The sequence below is a fragment of the Rattus norvegicus genome, chromosome 5 (assembly GCF_021556685.1).
Source record: "Rattus norvegicus strain SHRSP/BbbUtx chromosome 5, alternate assembly SHRSP_T2T, whole genome shotgun sequence".
NCBI classification, from domain to species: domain Eukaryota; kingdom Metazoa; phylum Chordata; class Mammalia; order Rodentia; family Muridae; genus Rattus; species Rattus norvegicus.
In genome coordinates, this window is record NC_141538.1 from 33,755,052 (window position 1) to 33,776,833 (window position 21,782).

The 21,782-nt window shown below is 37.7% G+C and overlaps 1 protein-coding gene across 1 annotated transcript in view; it reads right to left on the minus strand.

The window, feature by feature from the left end:
• Necab1 (N-terminal EF-hand calcium binding protein 1) overlaps window positions 1-21,782 on the minus strand; it is a 204,270-nt gene that overhangs the window by 163,211 nt on the left and 19,277 nt on the right. The window contains 1 exon segment of the mRNA NM_022302.2: window positions 10,885-10,993. Within this exon segment, the coding sequence (NP_071638.1) occupies window positions 10,885-10,993 (109 nt within the window).

Below are 21,782 nucleotides of genomic sequence, written 5' to 3' on the forward strand. Positions count from 1 at the left end.
ATTCTGCATTACTCCTTGTATATAATCTACAGGGTCTATATGCTAAAATTGTCACAAATATACAAATTTGTGTCAAAAATTTCTTATTCCTAATAAACATATTATGTTTATGTGTCAATCAATTAACTATTAAATTTAGTACAGTAATTATAAGAAATAGAAAACAATGGTTCCCATTTTAGAAATTGTAATTAGATTTGGAGACAATATTAACAAACTAATGAAACAACTATTTAAAAATATTATGTAATTAGATGGTGCTTTAAGAATGCATAAATTACAATTATAAAACTTGAAAGAAAGATTCAGGAAAGCTAAAAGGTTAATGAATACATCTTGATTGTCTTCATTGTACTGTTATTTTGGGCAGCTATTTATATCCTGTCAATAATTTTTGCCAAATAGCTTCTTATATTGGGTTCTTTCTTTTGACAATGAAATTAAGAACCAACGAACAGAATAATCTCAATGTTTCAACGCTAGACAACGGAAAATTTGAGCTCCATTGAGAATGCAGAACAGAAAATTAAGTCTAACAAGGAAAATTGGGATAAAGTTTCATGAAACATAAAAGTTTCATGAAACAGGTATATATAATCATATAAAGTTGGTAGGTAATATGCATAAAGTCATATTTTAGGTGGTAAATAAACTGGTTATGGAGTAGAATATGAATCAATAGTAGAAGGGCAGAAAGACAAATGCAGTTTTCCATGATTGAATTTGACTATATAGCTAAAAGCCATGTTAAGCAGACACCACTATGATTATATCAAAGTGACAGGGTCCCAGGTGCTCTATGCTCTAAACTGAGATTTTCTGCATTACTTCAGTTCATTTTACAACAATGCTATTTATATTCTCTTAATCATGGATAAAGATTCCTTTGCTATGATCTAAAAGAATATCTTGGGCTGAGTAATTAATAAAAGACAGAAATTTATTATCCTAGTTCTTAAGACATTGAAGTCCAAGATCAATCCACCAGCAGATTGGAAGGGGTAACAAGCTCCCTCAGGCAATTCTTAGAAAGGTTTTCATCCTATTCAAGTGGACTCATGACTGCGTCACCTCCCAAAGTTCTCACAAACTCATTACATTACCTTGGACATTTGCATGTGGAGAGACAGACAACTGGGGACACTATTTTCAAAATATGCTATTTTGAAAACCTTTCTCTTCAGAAATAATGATTTGGGTTTTGCCTAAATAAGAATTTTTGAAAATATTATGTTTATAAAGATTGAAACTTTGTACTGAGATGATTATAGTGGTAAAGATTTTTTAAGAGCAAATTTTGTTTGTGTATTGGGTATGTGGGAAGAAATAGTACAAGAGGTAAGTACAATATGCTTTAAAATGATTGTTGTTCCATTTTTTACAGAATTTATTTCATGGATAATAGTAATGTTAGAAAAAGACAATATTTATATGAATAAATAATTTACCATGGAAAACTTTGTTTTGAGTAGTAATTGACTTCATTACACCATTAGCAACCGCACTGTGGCTTCTCATCATCTCAAAGAGGGAGTTCACTTAAGGCTAAGAGGAAGTTCAAGTTCTTCATGGGGAGTAATGGATGAGAACCAGAAGGTAATATCGAAATACTAAAAACGTTTGAAATTCAGCCTCTAGTACAGATGATTTAAGAAAACAGCAGAACTCTGCGCATTCCAAAGAACAATAAGGAAATAAAGTAAGGCAGAGTGAGCAAAGGAGGGTGGTGAAGAGGCTAAAAGTAGAAGCTGACTTCCAGTTATGAAGGAGGAAAAATGTGAGAAGAATGGAATTAATGTCCACAGGAAAAAAAAGAATGAGTCTTCGACAATGTAGCAACTCCTACACTGTAAAAACCCAACACAATAGACATAAAAAGAGAAGAGATAAAGGCAGCAATTAAAGTAATTGCCTTCTATACTGTACATCCAAATATATTCTATGGTGGGGAGCCAGCCATCTTTTCATTAGAATAAAACACTTCAAAGTGACTTTTAAGAAAGGCCTTGAAATATTTTGATTTCTGATATACAAAACAGCTAATAATGTTCTTGAGATGGCATGCCAATGGAAAGGGTTGCTTGTGTTTTTAAGTAGACCTTGGGCAATCCCACGCCTCTACCCAAGGTTTGCAAGCGACTTTGGCAAATGAGTTAACTCTCTGTCAATGATTAACTGCAGGCTGTGAATTGTAACACATTTTACAATGTTTCTGTTGAAATTAAACAAGACAATACAAATAAGTGTGTAGAATGTTGCTATCTAATAACTACATCTCCCTCTTCAATTATTAACTCTACCTATCCATTAGAAAATATTTTTTTAGAAATAAGTGTGCTGCCTTGAAACAAAATTTGACTTCATGAACATCTTTATCAAAGAAAATTGGAGCCAATTTATTTCCTAAATTATAACTAAAGATAAATCATTTTCATATAAATTTTCTTAAAATTATCTTCATTTAAATCTGCCAAGGTATGATAATCTTTTTATTGTAAAGTAGAATTTAGCTGATAATTTCATATTCTTCCATGTAGATACCTCAGTTCCTATCAATCTTGCAGATTGTAAAGAGACTTAGTTTACAGAGAAATAATGATGTTGCTGATAAAATCTTCACAAGAATAAACAGAGTTTCAAACCAATTCTCAGAAATGCATATCTTTATTTTTCTTTATCCTTCTCAGGTAAAGTAGAAAAATGATGTTCCAGGCTGGAGAGATGGCTCAGCGGCTAAGAGCACCGACTGCTCTTGCAGAGGCCCTGAGTTCAATTCCCAACAACCACATAGTGGCTCACAACCAACTGTGATGGGATCCGATGTCCTCTTCTGTGTGTCTGAAGACAGCTATGGTGTACTCATATATAGAGAATAAATAAATCTTTAAAAAAAAGAAAGAAAGAAAAATGATGTTCCAAGTACACAAATAGGGTTAAACAATTATGGAAGTGAAAACACACCCTAAAAAAGATGAATAAGAAAGAAATGTGTTGCTATGGGTTAGACCTAAAACAACCAGAACAAATAACTGGAGATTCGATAGGAAATTAAAGTGATTCATGGCTTTCAGTTTCTAAGACCATGGGCAAAAGTACACTTGCAAAGGATGTAATGAAGCAGTGTTTCTCCCAGTCATGCAAATAAGTGTTTCTACTCTCTAAATTATCAGGTAATTAAACTGGTATAAAATTCAAGAACATTTCAGTATCTACTGTAGAGGAATTTTAATCCAGCAACATGTGTGATCCTGCTGGAATGACACAGCTTTAATCCCTCTGGTTGACATATACATATGTCCTTAGTATACACCTTGAATCCCAAGCAATGAAGGTAAATTAGTTTGTAGAAGGAATCAGTCATATTTGAAAGTGATGTCTAATTGAGGGGTAGAAAAAGTGATGAATCAGAAAAAGATTTGACAGAATGAGTCAGAGTTAGGATACACCCAGCTCTCATAAGAACAGAGAGGAAAGAGGTTGCTTAAGAGCAGCACAGAGTAAGTCAGGAGAAAGGATATTTCAGTGCGTGCAGTTCAGTTGAGTTCAGGCAATGCAGTGGAGTTCATAGAGTTCAGAGTTTTCTAAGCAGAGTAATTCAGTCAGAAGCCAGAGAATCCAGTTTGAATCAGTCAGCTTGAAGAAGAGTTGAGTTAGAACCAGCCAGCCAAAGTTCAGAAAGAACTAGAAAGGGTGAGTGTATTTAGCAGTAAGTCCCTGAAAAGATGCTTATATCTGGAAAATAAAAGTTACTTTTACCTCTATAGTAGGTAGGATAATAAAGGACTAAGCGGATAAATACTAGATGTTAGTAAATTTGAGTTTTGGCAATCATTCTAAATACACAAAGGATCAGACAGACCCCAAGGCACAAAGGAGTGGAGTGATAAGCAAGGTTTGAAAAGTGCATAGGGAAATTGAGATACTAGACAGTCAAATCGATGAGAAAGTCTTGAGTGCGCAGGCCACTGAGGAGGGCAATACCATGAATACTTCAGTGAAGTCACAATGCTTGTTAGATCACAAAGATTTTCCTGAGTTTAGGCTTTTTCACTACAAGTAACTTCTGATTTTCTGCTGACCCAACTCTCAGAATTTTTCAAAAATTAAACTCTGAACCTCTTCTACTCTTCAATAGGGGATGGTTATATTTCCTCGAGATTATGAGATAATAAAGATTTTTGAAGCCACATAAGCATTTCTTTGATTTGTAGGAAACTCAAGTTATACCTCCTCAGAATCTCTCCTCCTCTATCCTGATGTAGCATCTGGGTTTCAGTTAATATTCTCTTTCCTCTGAAACAGTGATGAACTGTTCAAAGATGCCCATGATATCAAAGTAGGATAATGATCCAAAACCAGGAGGTTGTTGTAGCTGTTGTCAAAGAAAATCAGTCTCTCTGATAGTTTTCCAAACTGGCTTCTAGCCATCCTTGTGAGAGAAGTGTGAATAGAAAGGAAGATAAAACAATGACACCATGAGGAGTCCTAATACCACCAGGCAAGTACCTAGATGCCACACACTTAGTCACCTCTGGGTTCATCTGACACATCAATAAAGGTATAATTTCTTCAAGTCACCTTAACTTAGGCTTCTTTCACTCACAACCAACAAAGTCTTTCTTTTTATAGTATCATTTTCCTTACTGTGACTTTTTTCCAAATTGATCAAGAGAGATACTGAGGAATATCTGTTCAAAACCTAATTTCGCCTTGTTCTGAAGCTTTCAGAATCCTCTTAACTATACCATGTCACCGAAAACATTCCGAAGACTATGTTTCTTAAAGTCAGCTTACACATGCTGAGGTTTCAAAACAGAATACTTAGGGTTTGTCTAGTTTCTACAGGTCATGCATAGAAACAGATGCATGTGTTTGATGCTTGTGTCTCTTGGCCACTTTGGGTCATAAATGCCATTCTTCCAGGGCTCCTAAAGTGAATGTCTATTGAAATGTCACCCTGGATTATCCAGGCTTACCATTCAATTATGGACTTCCATGGTCATTTGTTCTTTTGGCATATAGCTCTATCATTTCCCTCTCTCTGGCTTCTTGCTTGTGTACTTTTAGTCACCCTATATTGTAATTAACATCTGTTATTATGGACTACTCTACTTTTCCAAGAACTAAGTTTGTGGTTTTGCTTCCTACATCCACTGTTCCAGTTGAAGTGGTATAAGCTGGGTTAATAAGATGTATTTTGCTCATGGCTAAAACAGCTATGAACTTTCTAATCAGAATGCCATGCACAACTGGCACAGACCCTTTGGACTGCCCTAATGCTAACTGTATGATACTGACCCTACCTTCTTTTTTTTTCCTCTACAAACTATATATCTCCTTGAGCAGCATGATGAATAACTCAAGGAAGACAGTAGCATTATCAACTAACTCATACTTTTAGGAAAACTGTCATGCATAAATATAGGATAAGCAGCTTCTTCTATTTCAGGAGGAGCATAACTCTGTCATCTGAAACAAATACTTTTGATATAATTACTCTCTAATTATTATGGGATTTTAATTTCATCGCGGATTTATGAAAGCTGCTTTCAAATGTTGAAAAGATGTGTCATAAAATATTCATATTCTGGATTGCCCTAAGGAACAGACTATGTGAATATTAGAAAAAATCATGTTAGTATAGGAAAGAATGTTTTATTTTTTTATATTAATTTTTTTCATCTTTATTACCTTGAGTATTTCTTATTTACATTTAGATTGTTATTCCGCTTCCAGGTTTCCGGGCGAACATCCCCCTAACCGCTCCCCCCACTTCTCTATGGGTGTTTCCCTCCCCATCCTTCCCCCATTACCACCCTCCCCGCAACAATCACATTCACTGGGGGTTCAGTCTTGGCAGGACCAAGGGCTTCCCCTTCCACTGGTGCTCTTACTAGGATATTCATTGCTACCTATGAGGTTGGAGCCCAGGGTCAGTCCATGTATAGTCTTTGGGTAGTGGCTTAGTCCCTGGAAGCTCTGGTTGCTTGGCATTGTTGTTCATATGGGGTCTCAAGCCCCTTCAAGCTGGAAAGCATGCTTTCAATTCCAGAGCTACCTCATTTTAGTAGTTGGTGATATTTCTGTCACTGTAGTGTCAGTGAGTTAACAAGCACAGAGTTGAAATATCGGTGCTCAGCATCCAAAAAACTATTTTAGTTTGGAACAAAGACTCTTTTCTCTGAGTTTCTCATCACGAGCCCCTCTCTAAAAGCCTAAAGTTACTCTTCTGTATGTTCACTTTTTGCATCACGAGCAAAACTTCCATCTGGTCTACCTTTTGGTCTACCCTGACAATCTGGAGCTCTTAAGTGCAGTTAACTGCCTGAACTGCTTTAAGGTTCTAGTGAATCTTTCTTCCATGCCTCTGCTATGACTAATTCCTCAAGGATTTATGCTAAATTTTCTTGCTTTTTTTCTAATTAGCTGCAAAATGTAGCTATCCTGGCTTTCTAGTGAGTGAAAATACTTTCTACAAGCTAGGAAAGATTCTTTCTGACTGAACAGTCTTACCTGTTTTCTTCTTATTCCCCCCACAGGTATAGTGACCCTCATTTAAGAGCACCTAACTAATTATAGATTTAGTTATTATTTTCCCCTATACTTAAATATTAAGTTTTATTTTGAATAAGTTTTATTTTGTCTTACAAGTTGAAAAAACATATGAGTGTCTAGAAAATACTTCCAGAGACTCAGGGGGTTGTAATAAAGAAGGCTTACTAGAATCACTAGGGTGATTAACATTCTTTCTTTTCTTAAAGAAGAAAGACTAAACACATCTCTCTTGAATACAGTTAACATGAAGGTTGAAATTAGGAAATTTTCAGTAAGATGGGATTGGAATTTTTAATTCATTTTGAAATATTGGTTTGTTCACGGTTACTTTAAGACATCAAAGCTCTCAATAATGTCCTTCTTTGTTAACATGTTTTTAAGCTCCCCATTCTCTTTTGTCAGACCGTATAATGCAAGTATATCTTTCCATACTTCATGAATTACTAATGCAACAATAATCCAGAAAGAAAAACATTGAGTGTTCAAACATAATGAAAAAAGCTATAAATGTAAGATATTAATTTTACAAAGTTTTAGAGAGTAGAAACTATCCAGCATGCTTTGGTCTAATGCAGCATCAGACAAGCAGAATGCTGCATAAGATTCATCTGAGAATGATATTCTTCTGAGTATTGAGCTCAAGCTCATGCAACATAGTTGGCCAGTGAATGTAAGCTACTTTCTTTACAAACAAGGGCCAGTGCATCCTTGGCTAGTATGAAAATGAATTTAAAAATCTCTCAACTAGGGTATTCAGTTTATAAGAATTTTATCTAATTTTGATAATTAATATACTTAATTATACTGTGTGGTAGAAACAAGCTAAAATCAAATTTCTATAAATGACTGCTTCTTATGACAAAGTAAATATTCAACCATCAGGTATTGGGAGGGACAAGGACCAGAAAGCTGCTATGAATGGGGTGGTAGTAAATTTCCTTGGTTTTCCCCCACCAATATTAATCAACTTCTCGTGGGTCAGGCTTTACTATTCATTAGATTGAAGTGGCTTGAGTGTTGAGCAGTATTAGTATTTGGGGCAATAGCATATGCTCTGAGAAAGTGAGTAGAAAGGAAAAAATAATTGGCATACATAGTAAAAACTTGGATCATGCAAGATAAAGGGTATTTTTTTAAGCTTAAAATAAAGCTCTGGAATTTCTATGTCAAAGCTTGAATTAATCTTTGTAGAAGATCAAAGCTTGACACTGACAACCTGTTTTAAGGAGGAATTTCATGAATATAATTCAGAGGTTTTCAACTAATATTCTTAATTTTAAATTGACTATACTTGCACCAGAAAACACACTGTTGTTGCTAATGCATATGATAGCCACTAATAGTAATACACACTTTTTAGACTTGAATAAATCATGGCACATCCCTGTTTTGAGTACTAAGTAATCTTTAATGTATCCAAAGTAATACAAACTATGAAAAATGTAAATTAAATGGCAAATCAAACCAGGAAAGTCAAGTGAAATTATTCTGCTTAACTTTATTAAATGTTCATTGAAAAATATTCAGGACGACAAATTCTATAACTAGAAATATTCCAAATATAGATATTTTAAAACTTAACATAGTAAAGGGGATAAGCAGAATGCTTGATGAAATGTTTGCATGACAATTTCCAACAGGATACCCAAGACATAAAGAGACCCTCTGCCTCCTCTGTATTCTTTCTCCCTATGTCTTCCTTCTGTGCATAAGTGTTCTTCCTCAGTACCGATTTAGTTTACTTAATATCTGAAATCTTCCTCCATCTCTGCCATTTTAGCTGCTCCCTCACAGAACAATGACTTAGAAGATGTTGCTGGAGCTCTTGATTAGATCAATTTTGTCTTGCATGTGTCAGAACACATGAAGCTCAAGAAGAAGAAAGACCAAAGTGTGGATGCTTCAGTCTTCCTTAGAAGGGGGAACAAAATACTCACAGGAGGAAATACAGAGAAAATGTGTGGGATCAGAGACTGAAGGAAAGGCCATTCAGAGACTGCCATGCATGGGGATCCATCCCACATGCAGTCACCAAACCCAGTCACTATTTGGGATGCCAAGAGGTTCATGCCAACAGGAGCCTGATGTAGTTTCTCCTGACAGGCTCTGTCAGAGACTGACAAATACAGAGGCAGATGCTCCAACCAATGGATTGAGAACGGCTTCCCCAATGGAGGAGTTAGAGAAAGGACTGAGGCAGTTGAGGGGTTTTGGAACCCCATAGGAAGGACAATAGTATCAACCAACTAGACACCCCAGTGCTCCCAGCGACTAAACCACCAACCAAAGAGTACACATGAAGCAACCCATGGCTCCAGCTTCATATGTAGCAGAGGATGACCTTGCGGAAGATCAGTGGGAAGAGAGATCCTTGGTCCTGTGAAAACTTGATGCCCTAGTGTAGTGAATGCCAGGGTGGGGAGGTGGGAGGAAGCGGTGGGTTGGTTGGGGAGCACTCTCATGAAGGCAGGGAGTAGGCAGATGGGATAGGGGGTTTTGGATGGGAAACCAGGAAGGGGATAACATTTGAAGTGTAGATAAAGAAAATAGCTGATAAGAAAACTTAGAATATAAGTGATCTCTTATCCAGACCATTCTTTACTCTTGGTGATTCCTCTCCATTTTTAGTTGAATAGTTGACACTTCTGCAAATAGAAGTGATCCCTATTTCCCTCATTCATCCAGAACTTTCTCCATGCCTTTTTTTGGCTGGAGTGTTCTTTCCACTTTCCTGCATATTTTACCTAAGCAGTTTCTACTTTTCTTATTGAATCTCAGTTCCTATACCTGCACTGATATAAAATGTCCTTCTATGTGATTCTCAAGTGTCCTACAAAAACATCAATCACAGGATTTTTGGTAGTATACTGAAATGATCAGTTACTGATTCAAGTACTATGTCTGACAACAAAAGACAAGGCATTTCCAAGACTATTTAAAATCTTGTTAAATTCTAGAACCTTACTGATTGTTTGAAAGATATTCAACCACTTGAGTGAACTTAATCTTTTAAGTTTTTAAATAGTTAACCTCAAGAAAATGTCTTTTCTTAGGTAAAGGCCCAGAGCATTTTTTTAGCAGACTAACTTATTGCCTGGGACCATGTCAATACTTTGCATAAAGCAGAATGCCATTGTCTAGATAGTAGGCACAGTGGTCAATCCCCAGGCACATGTGAACCCACATTCTTTCGTGTTAGTATTCTAAGATTGTGACTGTGGAAAATAAGGTGATTTGGTTCAGTTACCCTAAACAAGCAGCACATCTCTGTTGACATATATATATATATATATATATATATATATATATATATTTTCTTTAATAACTTGAGTATTTCTTATTTACATTTCGATTCTTATTCCCTTTCCTGGTTTCCGGGCCAACATCCCCCTAACCCCTCCTCCTCCCCTTCTATATAGGTGTTCCCCTCCCCACCATCCCCCCATTACTGCTGTCCCCCAACAATCACATTCACTGGGGGTTCAGTCTTAGCAGGACCAAGGGCTTCCCCTTCCACTGGTGTTCTTACTGGGCTATTCACTGCTACCTATGAGGTTGGAGCCCAGGGTCAGTCCATGTATAGTCTTTGGGTAGTGGCTTAGTCCCTGGAAGCTCTAGTTGCTTGGCATTGTTGTTCATATGGGGTCTCAAGCCCCTTCAAGCTCTTCCAGTCCTTTCTCTGATTCCTTCAACGGGCGTCCCGTTCTCAGTTCAGTGGTTTGCTGCTGGCATTCGCCTATGTATTTGCTGTATTCTGGCTATTGTTGACATATATTTTAAAGTCCTCATTATCTTATATTTTCAGCATGGTGGCGGGCATATGAACAGAATCTTCACAAATATTCTCCTACTTTAATAAAGGTATCTACATGCCAGGTAAATGAAAATAATCAATCACCCATGTGTCAACTCTTCAAAGCTGTTGTGTGCCCTGCCTTACCTGTAGCTCTCAGGTACCAGGGATTTGCAATTTGTAACTGCAGCGATTTCATATTAACATACTAATGCAATAATACCCAGAGGACGTTTTTAAACAAAGAAATTTTAGATTATACTAATCATGAACATTTTATTTATTTAGGAACAACAGACTAAAACTATTTATCATGTCCTCTTTGTTTTATATCCTATAAAGAGGGTACAATTCCAAAATAATATAGAGGGTTATTTTTAAAGATACCAAAGATGTAAAGGCACTTGCACTTTTAGGAAAGAATATTTCAGAATTAAACCTTACAGAAGGTCTCATCCCCTTCCCACTTCATGAGTGACTCATTCACATTCTCTCCCCCTCATTTCCGGAGTCCACTGATAAGAAATATTCCTTACTTGGTATTGTGTGTGTCAATGGTGTGGAAGAGCTCATGTAGTTCTTCTCCACTGAGAACTCCATCTGCAAAATACGCTTTAAATTCCTCAAAGGACAATTTTCCATCATCTGAAATTAGAACAAACAGAAGAGAAGCATATCACTCCAACCTTGTGCACTGATCTACTTTTGATTTTTAAAACTTAATTCTAGCATCTGTGCTTGTTTAGTTGTTCATTGCAAACAAACCTTAAAAAAGAAACAAAGAAGGAAACCTTTGAAATGTTAATAAAAAACCAATTAACTATCTCTTCATTGGACCTAGCACATTAATGCATGCACTGATATTTGTCTTCCTGGTTTTGAGTATTTTGGTTGTTTTTGTTTTGTTTTGTTTTTCTCCATGACAAATGTAACACTTAAGGAAATTTTTACCTAGCTATAGAAAATGAAATCCACACAGCAACATGAAAGGCCAAGAGGACATTTTGCTTTCATGATACCAAGCCTACACAGAATGTAGCAGACCGCAAGATAAATGCAAGATGCTTAACGAGTGTGCTTTGATTAAATATTTACACAAGATATGAGTTATTATAATTCAACAAACTATGTTTCTTGTTGTATTCACTCAACTAGTGACTGCTTTTACAGCCAAACACATTTCTTCTTTGAGACACAATAGTGATTCACAGTCAGAGTCTAATAAAGGACAAGATGTAAGCGTAAGTATCTTTGCACAGCTGGGATCAGTAAAATTCAATAAGAGACAGATGTACTTTAAAATTATGAGGATTAGGGTAATGGATTATTTTCATTTGGAAGAATGTGGGGTAGGGCTAGTACCATTTACACCTAACTTTGAACAAAAGCTCTGGATAAGCATAGATTTAAAAAAACCGCACATTATCAACTTGCTAAATATCTGTTCAGAGCACAGAAGCAACAAATTCGAAGGAATGAAGGGCCCCTAAGGGGGAGGCGCCATCCTTTTCTATGCATAGTCATTTGTCAGGTTTCTCAGAGAGGCTGCCAAATGACTTTAGGTGATGGAGTAAGCCTGTGTATTTATAATAGGGGAGCTCAGAGCTGAGGAAGAAGTTGCCTGGGATGATGACAAAAGTCCTCACAACAATACTGCAATAAACAAAATAGAATTCTGTCGTTGAATAAAAAGTATGATTTAGTAGGACTAGACTGTCAAGATTATTTAGAGAGCTTTCAACAGATGTCACTAAACTGCCCAAGGACTGTTTAAATGCTAACTCCAGAATACTGTTCAAGTATCAGAATGGCACGAAGATCTCAGAGTGGATTGGCAAGAGAGATGTTTTTTTTTTTTAACAATTTGTACAGCTTCTGCTTGCACTAAACCCAGAAGGTATTACTATAAAGAAAACAGCAGACTTGAATTACTTAATTCTTCGGGTAAAGACTTAAGGGTTGTGGTAGTTTTAAATTATTTTTTAATAATTAATTTCTTTGTTTACATCCCAAATTCTACTCTCCCTCCTGATCTGCCCTTACCAAGTCCTTCCTTCTCTGATTGGGTAGGATCCCCAGTGGGTATCTCCCAAGCCTGGCACATTTAGTCTCTGCCAGATTAGATGCATCCTCTCCCACTGAGGCCAGACAGGGAAGCCATGAAGACTGAGTTACCTATCTGCTACATACATGCAGAGTGAGTGGGGAGATGGCCGGGCACTTGTTGAGCTGGGGTATTTTTTAAAGATTCTGGTTTGTGAAATACAGATGCTTGAGAGATGTGAATTTTCATTTCATTTTGCCTTTTAGTTTAACAGGAACAAAACATCAAGCTTCCACTTAATTTTTGCTAACAGTTACAAAAGCAGATGTAGCCACACAGATGATAAAAATCTAGATCTGGATCAACCAAGCAAAGCACTCCTGTCCTAAGTGATACTTGAACCAGTCACACGCCGCCATGCAACCCAGAGTAGTTCACTGCAGGGAGAAACATCAATTCTCCAGCTCTCCTATTGTCTAGCCCTTGCATGTTTTCAGGTGAGCTGTGAACATTTAGCCCCATGTGCCTATCATCCAGCTGAATGTGCATCTTCTTACTTTGGTAAGGAAATAAATAAACCAGCAGGAGAAGAAAACTGTCTATAGATTAGGTCTAGGATCAAATGCAGAGGGACCTAACTGCAATGCCATCACCCAGGAGGCTAAGGCAAAAAAATCTAGTTTCCAAGGCTACAAAGTAAGGCCTGGCATAAAAACAAACAAATTAATTAAAGAGAAAAAATAGAAACGAACACACTGTTTTCTTCAGTGTTGCTGTGTTGTGCAATAAATATGACCCTATGTGATGACTATATGATGTGTCCGACAGTGAACCTTTCAGAGTACTTTATTGAGTTGAGCCAGGTCTTAGAACTGTGGCTGCCTGTGTTTCCTGTGGGTGGGGCAGGCCTCTGTATGCTGTTTTATAATTAGGGAGAAAGAGTTCAAGCAGCAATGCATGTGCCATACAATGAAAGCTTTAACTAGCAAGTGCCCTGATTAAAAAAAATATATATCACCCAAAAAGTTCCTATTGGAAACTATATTATATAATATATACAGGGAGAAAGTAAGCATTAAATTGCAGTCCTGGCTTGAAGGGTAGAAAGTATGTGTTGAAAGCTGTTTTTATTCTCATGTAAGATTCTTGAAAGTCTACATGACAGGCTGCCACATTGTAAAACAAGCATTTGCAAAGAATTCCTTTTGAGTAGTTCTAGACTAGTACTAAACTGTTAAAGCTTAATTGGCAGGGTGAAAAATCCCCTTGTGTGATTCTGTATCAATAAGGCAATTGTATTTTTATTAACATATTTCAACTTCAGTATTCCTGCTGAAACCTTCTTTTGAAATGGAACAAAACAATGAAAACTTGGCTTAAAATTGGCTCACAAAATAGGCATGACTTCTGAGGCCACTTTCCGCCAGGGACAAAGATGAAGTTTAACTGACAATAGACACAAGCTTTTTAAACCTTTCTTTTAGAATTGTGTGCTTCATGTCAGTTTATCCTGAACACTCGACCTTCCCAGCTTTATTTATTTTATTTTTCAATTAAATTTGGTTTTCTCAGCTTTATAAATACATGAAAATCTGATTGTTCTCCCTTTTACCATCTCCCATCTTTCTCTCATCTTTCATCTTCCCTGCCAAACTCCCTCTTCCTGGGTAATCACTTTCCCAATTCATGTCTTCTTATTTTGTGTGTCCCCCTGGGTGTGGCCGAGGCCACCTGTGTGACTTTGGCATTGTCACTCTCCATTGTGGAGTCTGGTGAGTATGCTGGTGGTTACACAAGACAGTGGCTATCAGTGGCCCACAATTCAACAGTAAGGGATGAAGCCCCTTAAGCCCCTCTCTAGTCCATGACTGACAGTTGGAAGAATCTTGTGCAAGCCAAGTGCAGGTAACCTCACCAACTAGGAGTTATGACCTTATTGTGAGTGCTGTGTCTAGAATATGACATTTTGTTGCCGTCTCCCTGATTTTTAGCTTTTGCATTCTTTTTTATCCCTATTTCTGCACTGTTTCTGGGGCCTTCCAAAGATTAGTATGTGAGTAGCCTTTGTCTAAGAATATAAACAGATACTTAGAAGGCACATTGACATTTTGTCTATTCAGCTAACCATTAGTAGTAATTTCCTTTTTATGGCCTGTGAATTTCTAACATCTAGGCTTTTCTTATTTATTAAAGGTTTTTTTTCATATAATATATTTTGATCATTCTTTTTCCTCAAGCAACTCCTCCTAGAATCTCCTTACACCTACCCACACAAGTCAGTCTCTCTCTCTCTCTCTCTCTCTCTCTCTCTCTCTCTCTCTCTCTCTCTCTCTGTGTGTGTGTGTGTGTGTGTGTGTGTGTGTGTGTGTGTGTGTGTGTGTGTGTTTTGGCCAACTGCTCCTGGGCATGGGGTCCACCCCAGTGACATTCCATTGGAGAAAACTGATTTCCCCTGTGCCAGTGGATATCATTTGCAAATAACTTCTTGGCTAGAGGTGGGACCTGATGTCTACTTCCTCCTCAGTGTTGGGACCCCATCTGACTTGAGGCTGTTCAGGTCTCGTATGTACTGCCAGAACATCTGTGAGTTCATGTGCACCAGTCCTCTTGTGTCTAGAAGACACTGTTTCTGTTATCTGTCACCTCTGATTATTACGGTCTTTGTCTCCTTTCCCCATATCTCTCCAAGCTATGAGAGCTTTAGGATTGAGAGCTCCAATGTCTTTCTCTTTCTTCATATTGTCCAACTGTGGGACACCATGTCATTTCCCATCTACTGCAAGAAGAAGCTTCTTTGATGAGGGATGAGCAAGGCACTGATCCATGGGCATAGCAATGTGTAATACACAGAGTTTTATCATGGCTTACAGCATCCAGCACAGGACCCTTCTGTGGGGCAAGGCTCATCTCTAAGTCAAGAGTAGATGGTTACCTCTAAAATGGTCTGCCACCACTGTACATGTAAGCACATATTACTTGGCAGGTTTGTGTTGTAGTTTATAGAGTTCATTCCTGAGTAAGACTGTTGATGCCTTCCTCCCTAGAAGCCTACTAGCAATTTTTGATACATTGAAAGCTAGCCAGAAACTCAATTCCCCAATTCCTTGCAGCCATGGTATGTGATATTGTCAACAATTGTGTTTTAGCATCTAGTTCTAGTGGTCAGCCAGAAAAGCAAAAACCTGTATTGTTTCGAGGACTCTGGGGGCTGTCCTGACCAACAAGCCCTATGGAGATGTCTAACATCTGGCCCTGGGACTTTTGTTTAGTATATTGGTTTTAGGAGCAGATTTATTTAGTCATGTTGGGTCTGTGTCTTCATATACTGGACATATAGTTTTTTCATCCCCTCCCTTCATTTTGGTAAACTGTCCTCTATTGCTTCAGCCATCTCACTGTTAAATGTTTGTATAGAGGGAGAAGTATGTCTTAGTTTATAATTATTTGGCCTTATATTCCAAATTTTACTAACTTTTTTGAGTGGAAGGCAATAGAATGTTGCTAAGAACACGGACCTTTAAAAAAAGTGTTCCTACTTTTATATATTATTGCATTTGAACATATTTTTGTGTTATTAAGTAGATTTTAACATACCTAAAGAAGCAAAACAGTATAAAATGTATACACTATGAAATCCCAATTCTCTCTTTTCTTCCTTTTAAAATATTTTGTTTGATTTTAAAAGTTTCATGTTTATGATTTCTTTAGGGAAATATAAACATTCTTATTTCTCTTCATTTATATTATGAAAGTAACACCCCAAATACACATTATATTTGTTTTACAGAACATTATGGTATTTGAATAGTCATGTTCAGTTTTTATTTTGAAGATTTTTTGAAAATGCACAGAAAATTGAAAGGGTTATTACAGTTAACCTTATATATTATCTGCATTTCCAAGGTTCTAACATTGGGCACTTTAACTTTTTGCTCATAACTTTTAATTCAACAGTTAATACTGTTCTTGCTCAGATAAATTAATGAATTGAGAGAGAACAGTCCAAAAACAAACGTTGAGTTTTAAATTTGAATTTCTATTTACTAGTAGAGCACCTTCATCCATTCATTGGTCCAATATTTATCAAAATCTGACTATGTGTTAAACACAGGTTTTGTGCTAAGACGACTGACAAGCCTGTATAGATCCTGTGACAGGCGGAGAACAAATGATCCTCAGCCACAGTATGACAAGAACAATTCCATGGGGACAGATAGAAAAGGGCATTTAGAAAGGGAAACTATTCTGATGAAAAGAAGGCTTTCAAGGGACACTTCTGTTTAGATACAAATGGAAGTTAGCAGATAGTGAAAAATCTCTACATAGGATCCTCTGGGCAGAGGAAATGCAAACAGCAAAACCATATGGACTAGAATCTATAAAATCTGAACACTCAATCAGAGTATATCTATCTGGAGGGAAGGAAAATCATTGTTAGATACACAGAAGTACAAGTATGAGACGTTATAAAAATCATGATACATGGTTTGACTTCATGCAAAGAGAAGTACAGAACCGTTGCCATATTTTTGAAAGCTAGATAACAGTAAACAGAATGGCGCTTAGAGATGAACTACAGGAGACAAAGCCCATTAGGATGACTAACCAGTCTGGGCAAAATTAAATGGGACAAGACTATGGCGGTGACGGTGAAAACAGAGAAATATAGAGGGTTTTAATCTGTTTAGGAAAGAGAGAGAATATAGAAGGGCGATAACATAAGGCAGTAAGCAAGGAAAGAAATAACTCAATGGTGATATGTAATTTCCAGGACAGAGAAAGGGATGGGTATCATATTGCTGTTCATGGAAAGACAGACACAGATTAAAAACTGGACTAAAACAGGTGAAAAGCTATCTTCTGCCATGAGGTTAAAGGAACATGTGAATCAGACAGGTGTGTGGGAAGAGTATGGGAGGGGATGGGATGGGATGGAGGCTGGAAGGGGATGGGGATGGGAGGGGAGGGGGGATGGGAACGGTGGTGTTGGGGGGGATGGGTGGTGGGTGAGGATGAGGGGTGTGGGGGGGGGAGGGCATTCCACATGATTAGTCTCTTCCCACCTGACAGAGACGCAGACCATTGCAAACAGTTGTTTAAGATATCTTAATTTATTTTCTTAACTAACCAAAACTGACATTTCTTTATCAAAAATAAAAAAGAAAGCTAAGGGTTGGGGAGAAAAGAACAATGAAAGAAAGAAGTAAAGCAAGCTAGCTATTTCAACAGTTGTTCAATGTCTCCTTCAGTTCACAACCACACCCACAACAACAAATAGAGCCCTGAGCTCAGCCTTGGTGCTCCTCTGTGGAAATTTCAATCTAGTTTTTATGGTCATTGAAAATAATTTCGCCAATTTTTATTAACTTGCATTTATGTGTTACTTTAACATTTTAAAAAACTTTAACTATTTTGGATTATCAAAGTTTAACAAATCTTGATCACTGTCAACAATAGCTGTGGACTCTGGTATAAAGAAAAAAAACAAGAGCATGTGGGAAGGACTAGCTGTGTTGGGCCAAAAGGACTGCATATGATTTCAGGGGATCCAAGAAGAACAGAGACTCTCTAGCTCATATATAATTGATATGAAAGTATGTCAGATTAAATTAAAGAATGGTAAGGACAAAGAGGAAATTTAGGAAGGAGGAAAGCAGCAAGATAAACACTCTTGGAGGATCTCAGGTAAGAAGTACAGACTGATGGGCTTACCAAAACATGAAAGGGTGTATGAAAGTATTTAACATGTTTAAAGATATGACATAGGATTGTCTATCCTGTAAGTTACTCCTCAACAGTGAAAGTGAAGTCGAGATTTTTTACAAGCAATCATAAGCCTAAGAACTGATTGCCACTAGACTGGCCCTGCAAGAAATGTTAGAAAATATTCTTTAGGGAGACAGAAAAAGGGATCGGCAATAGACGTAGAGTCATGTAAAATGCACCATAAAATACAGCATCCTGTGCGTCTCACTCTAGTGACTCTGAGAGATAACTGCATGAAGCAATAACACCAAAACACGTCCACGATCACAGCAGCACTGGAAGGTGAAATGAATTGCATCAGTTTCATAAGAAACGCCTTGACCCAAATGCTTGAATTACCCTAGATCCCTAGAACAAACAAAACTCAAGACGGATGATCAAAAGGTGAATGCTTCACTCCTTCTTTAAATGAGGAAAAAGAATACCCTTGGCAGGGAAGGGAGAGGCAAAGATTAAAACAGAGACTGAAGGAACACCCATTCAGAGCCTGCCCCACATGTGGCCCATACATATACAGCCACCAATTAGACAAGATGGATGAAGCAAAGAAGTGCAGACCGACAGGAGCCGGATGTAGATTGCTCCTGAGAGACACAGCCAGAATACAGCAAATACAGAGGCGAATGCCAGCAGCAAACCACTGAACTGAGAATAGGACCCCCGTTGAAGGAATCAGAGAAAGAACTGGAAGAGTTTGAAGGGGCTCGAGACACCATATGAACAACAATGCCAAGCAACCAGAGCTTCCAGGGACTAAGCCACTACCTAAAGACTATACATGGACTGACCCTGGACTCTGACCTCATAGGTAGCAATGAATATCCTAGTAAGAGCACCAGTGGAAGGGGAAGCCCTGGGTCCTGCTAAGACTGAACCCCCAGTGAACATGATTGTTGGGGGGAGGGCGGCAATGGGGGGAGGGTTGGGAGGGGAACACCCATAAGGAAGGGGAGGGGGGAGGGGGATGTTTGCCCGGAAACCGGGAAAGGGAATAACACTTGAAATGTATATAAGAAATACTCAAGTTAATAAAAAAAAAAGAAAGAAAGAAACGCCTTGAAAAATTGGGCATATTTGTTAAAAGAAGACTGTATTAGCTATGTGGGCCTATAGTGTTATTCAAAGTATTACTTAAAAAATGTAATACCATTCAGAGAGAGGGGCAGAGAGAGAGACAGACAGAGACAGACAGAGACAGACAGACAGACAGAGACAGACACAGAAACAGAGAGAGGAGGAAGAACATGCAGTTGGGAAGAAACAGTAGTAGGTGGGACAAGGGAGGCTATACTGGGTGGGATATGGGGTGGAGTTAGTTAAAACTTTTATATGCATATGTAAATAATCACATTCTGACTGGGTTTAAGGCCTGTTCCACAAAATGAAACCTATACCTTCCATCATTATTGGAGCCAAGACAGGTTAAGCAGGCCAAAGGCCTGATGGCAGAACCAACTACTATTACTCTGCTAAATGGGCTAAGTTTAAACTGACCCCTAATGACCTACTGCTACACCCAGAGATTGACACATCTCTCCACTTTCACTGGAGAGGCATCTTTATGTAGTAGATGGAAATTATTTTTAGTTTGGTTTCTATTACTGTGATAAAACACCATGAGCGAAAAAAGTTTGGGTTGGCGGTGGAAGGGGTATCTGACTTATAGGGCCATCAGATGAGGCCAAGTCACAAACTCAAGGTAAGAACACAGAGGCAAAAACTGAAGCAGACCTCGTGGTTTGCCCAGCCTACTTTTCTATATAATGAGAAAAATCTAAGCTGAGCCCTTCCACATCAATTATTAATCAAGAAAATGCCCAATAGACTTTCAGGTAATCAGACAAAGGCATTTTTTCAATCAAGGTTCCTCTTCGCAGATAATTCCAGCTCAGTGGTTCTCAACCTTCCTAATGCTGCAACCCTTTAATACAGATTGTCATGTTGTGGTGACCCCCAACTATAAAGTTATTTTCATTGTATCTTGAAGTTGCATGTATTGAGCATCATTTCTTCAGAGTTAGCCATATTTATTTTTGAGGCAGGCTCTCTCATTGACCTAGAACTCAAAAAATAGGCTAAGCCCATGCTTTTCTCTGCTTCCCCCACTGGTGGAATTACAAACACAAATCACCATATAAACATAGATCACCTAGATCTTTTTTACATGGGTTCTGAGGATTGAACTTGGTACTCATATGTGTAAGATGTCCTTTCCTAGTTAACTTTAAGTGGCTGTCATATTGAAGTGGCTAGAGTCACCTGAGAAGGAAGTCTTAATTTAGGAATTGCCTACATCAATTAACCTGTGAGCATGTCTGTGCGTTGTTAATTGGCTTATGAGGGCCAAGCACCAATGTGGGCAGCACCATTCTCTAGGAAGATGGTCCCAGGCCATATAGGAAACTTAGCAAGGCATGAGTATTTCACAGCATATAAAAGATATTAGGACACAAGGCAAGTGCTCGATCAACAGAGCTATCTCCTAGTCCTCAAGAACTTTCCACTCCATATTTTATTGAATGTGTCCATTATGAAATCCTCATAGAACATTTTTTCCTTCTTAGGAAAAATTTCCAGGATATAGAAAAACTCTGGAAAACCCAAGAAGGTAAAATGGCTGACATGAACTCACAGCACATCTCCTGGAACACATTCCTAGAAGCCAGTCTTTAAAGCTAGTGTCAGATCTATGGAGGGCCCAAGTGCCTATGCAGACAGATCCTGCTTCTTCCCTAAATAGCCAATATCCTGACTGGTTTTTGTCATCTACTTGTTTACCATCTGAGCAGAGGAAAGCTCAACTGAGAAAATGACTCCAGCAGATTAGTCTGTGTGCATGTCTGTGGGGAAATTGTCTTGATTGATGATTGACATGGGAGGGACAAGCCCACTGTGGGTGGCTTCATTCCTATGCAGGTAGGGCTGGATAATATAAGAAGGCTAGCAGAGACCAAGAGAGGAAGTAAGCCAATAAGCAGTATTTCTTCATGGTTCTTGCTCTGTTCCTGATTTATTTCCTATCTGACTTTTCTCAAAAATATAACTTGGAAGTATGATATAAAGGTACTCTTTCCTCCCAAATTGTTTTTCATTTCTTTATTATAACAAGAGAAAGCAAATTAGGAAAGCTACCAAATATTTAGAGACTTTTCCAGGAAATGCATTTATTATATAAGAATATTTTAGAGTTGTGCTGGGAATATTAAAAAAGTAAACTGAGATAAAAAGTATATATTACTAGAAAAAGAAGACATTTAATGTCATTTCTATTGAGAACTAACAATAATGTTTCATGTGGGATCAGAATAAACCAAAGTTTAAGTTACTGAAGCTTTCAGGTAACGATGAATGAAGCATTTGTTACAGGAACATTCAATTATTTGCAGAGGATGTGGATTCAAAATTAACAGCATAATGTATACTCTATTTATAGACAAATTTTACTCACATGCAAAAAATATTTTATGCAGATGTAAGAGAAAGAAGTACATCTCAGAGTTGACTTGCTTTCTCTACCCTCCACCTCACGGTTATCCCAGCTAATCAACTCTGGTTTTCCTTCAAGGAAGAAGCTGTCATTTCTGCTTCATCAGAAGCAATTTCTTTTTTGTTTTTGTTAGAAAC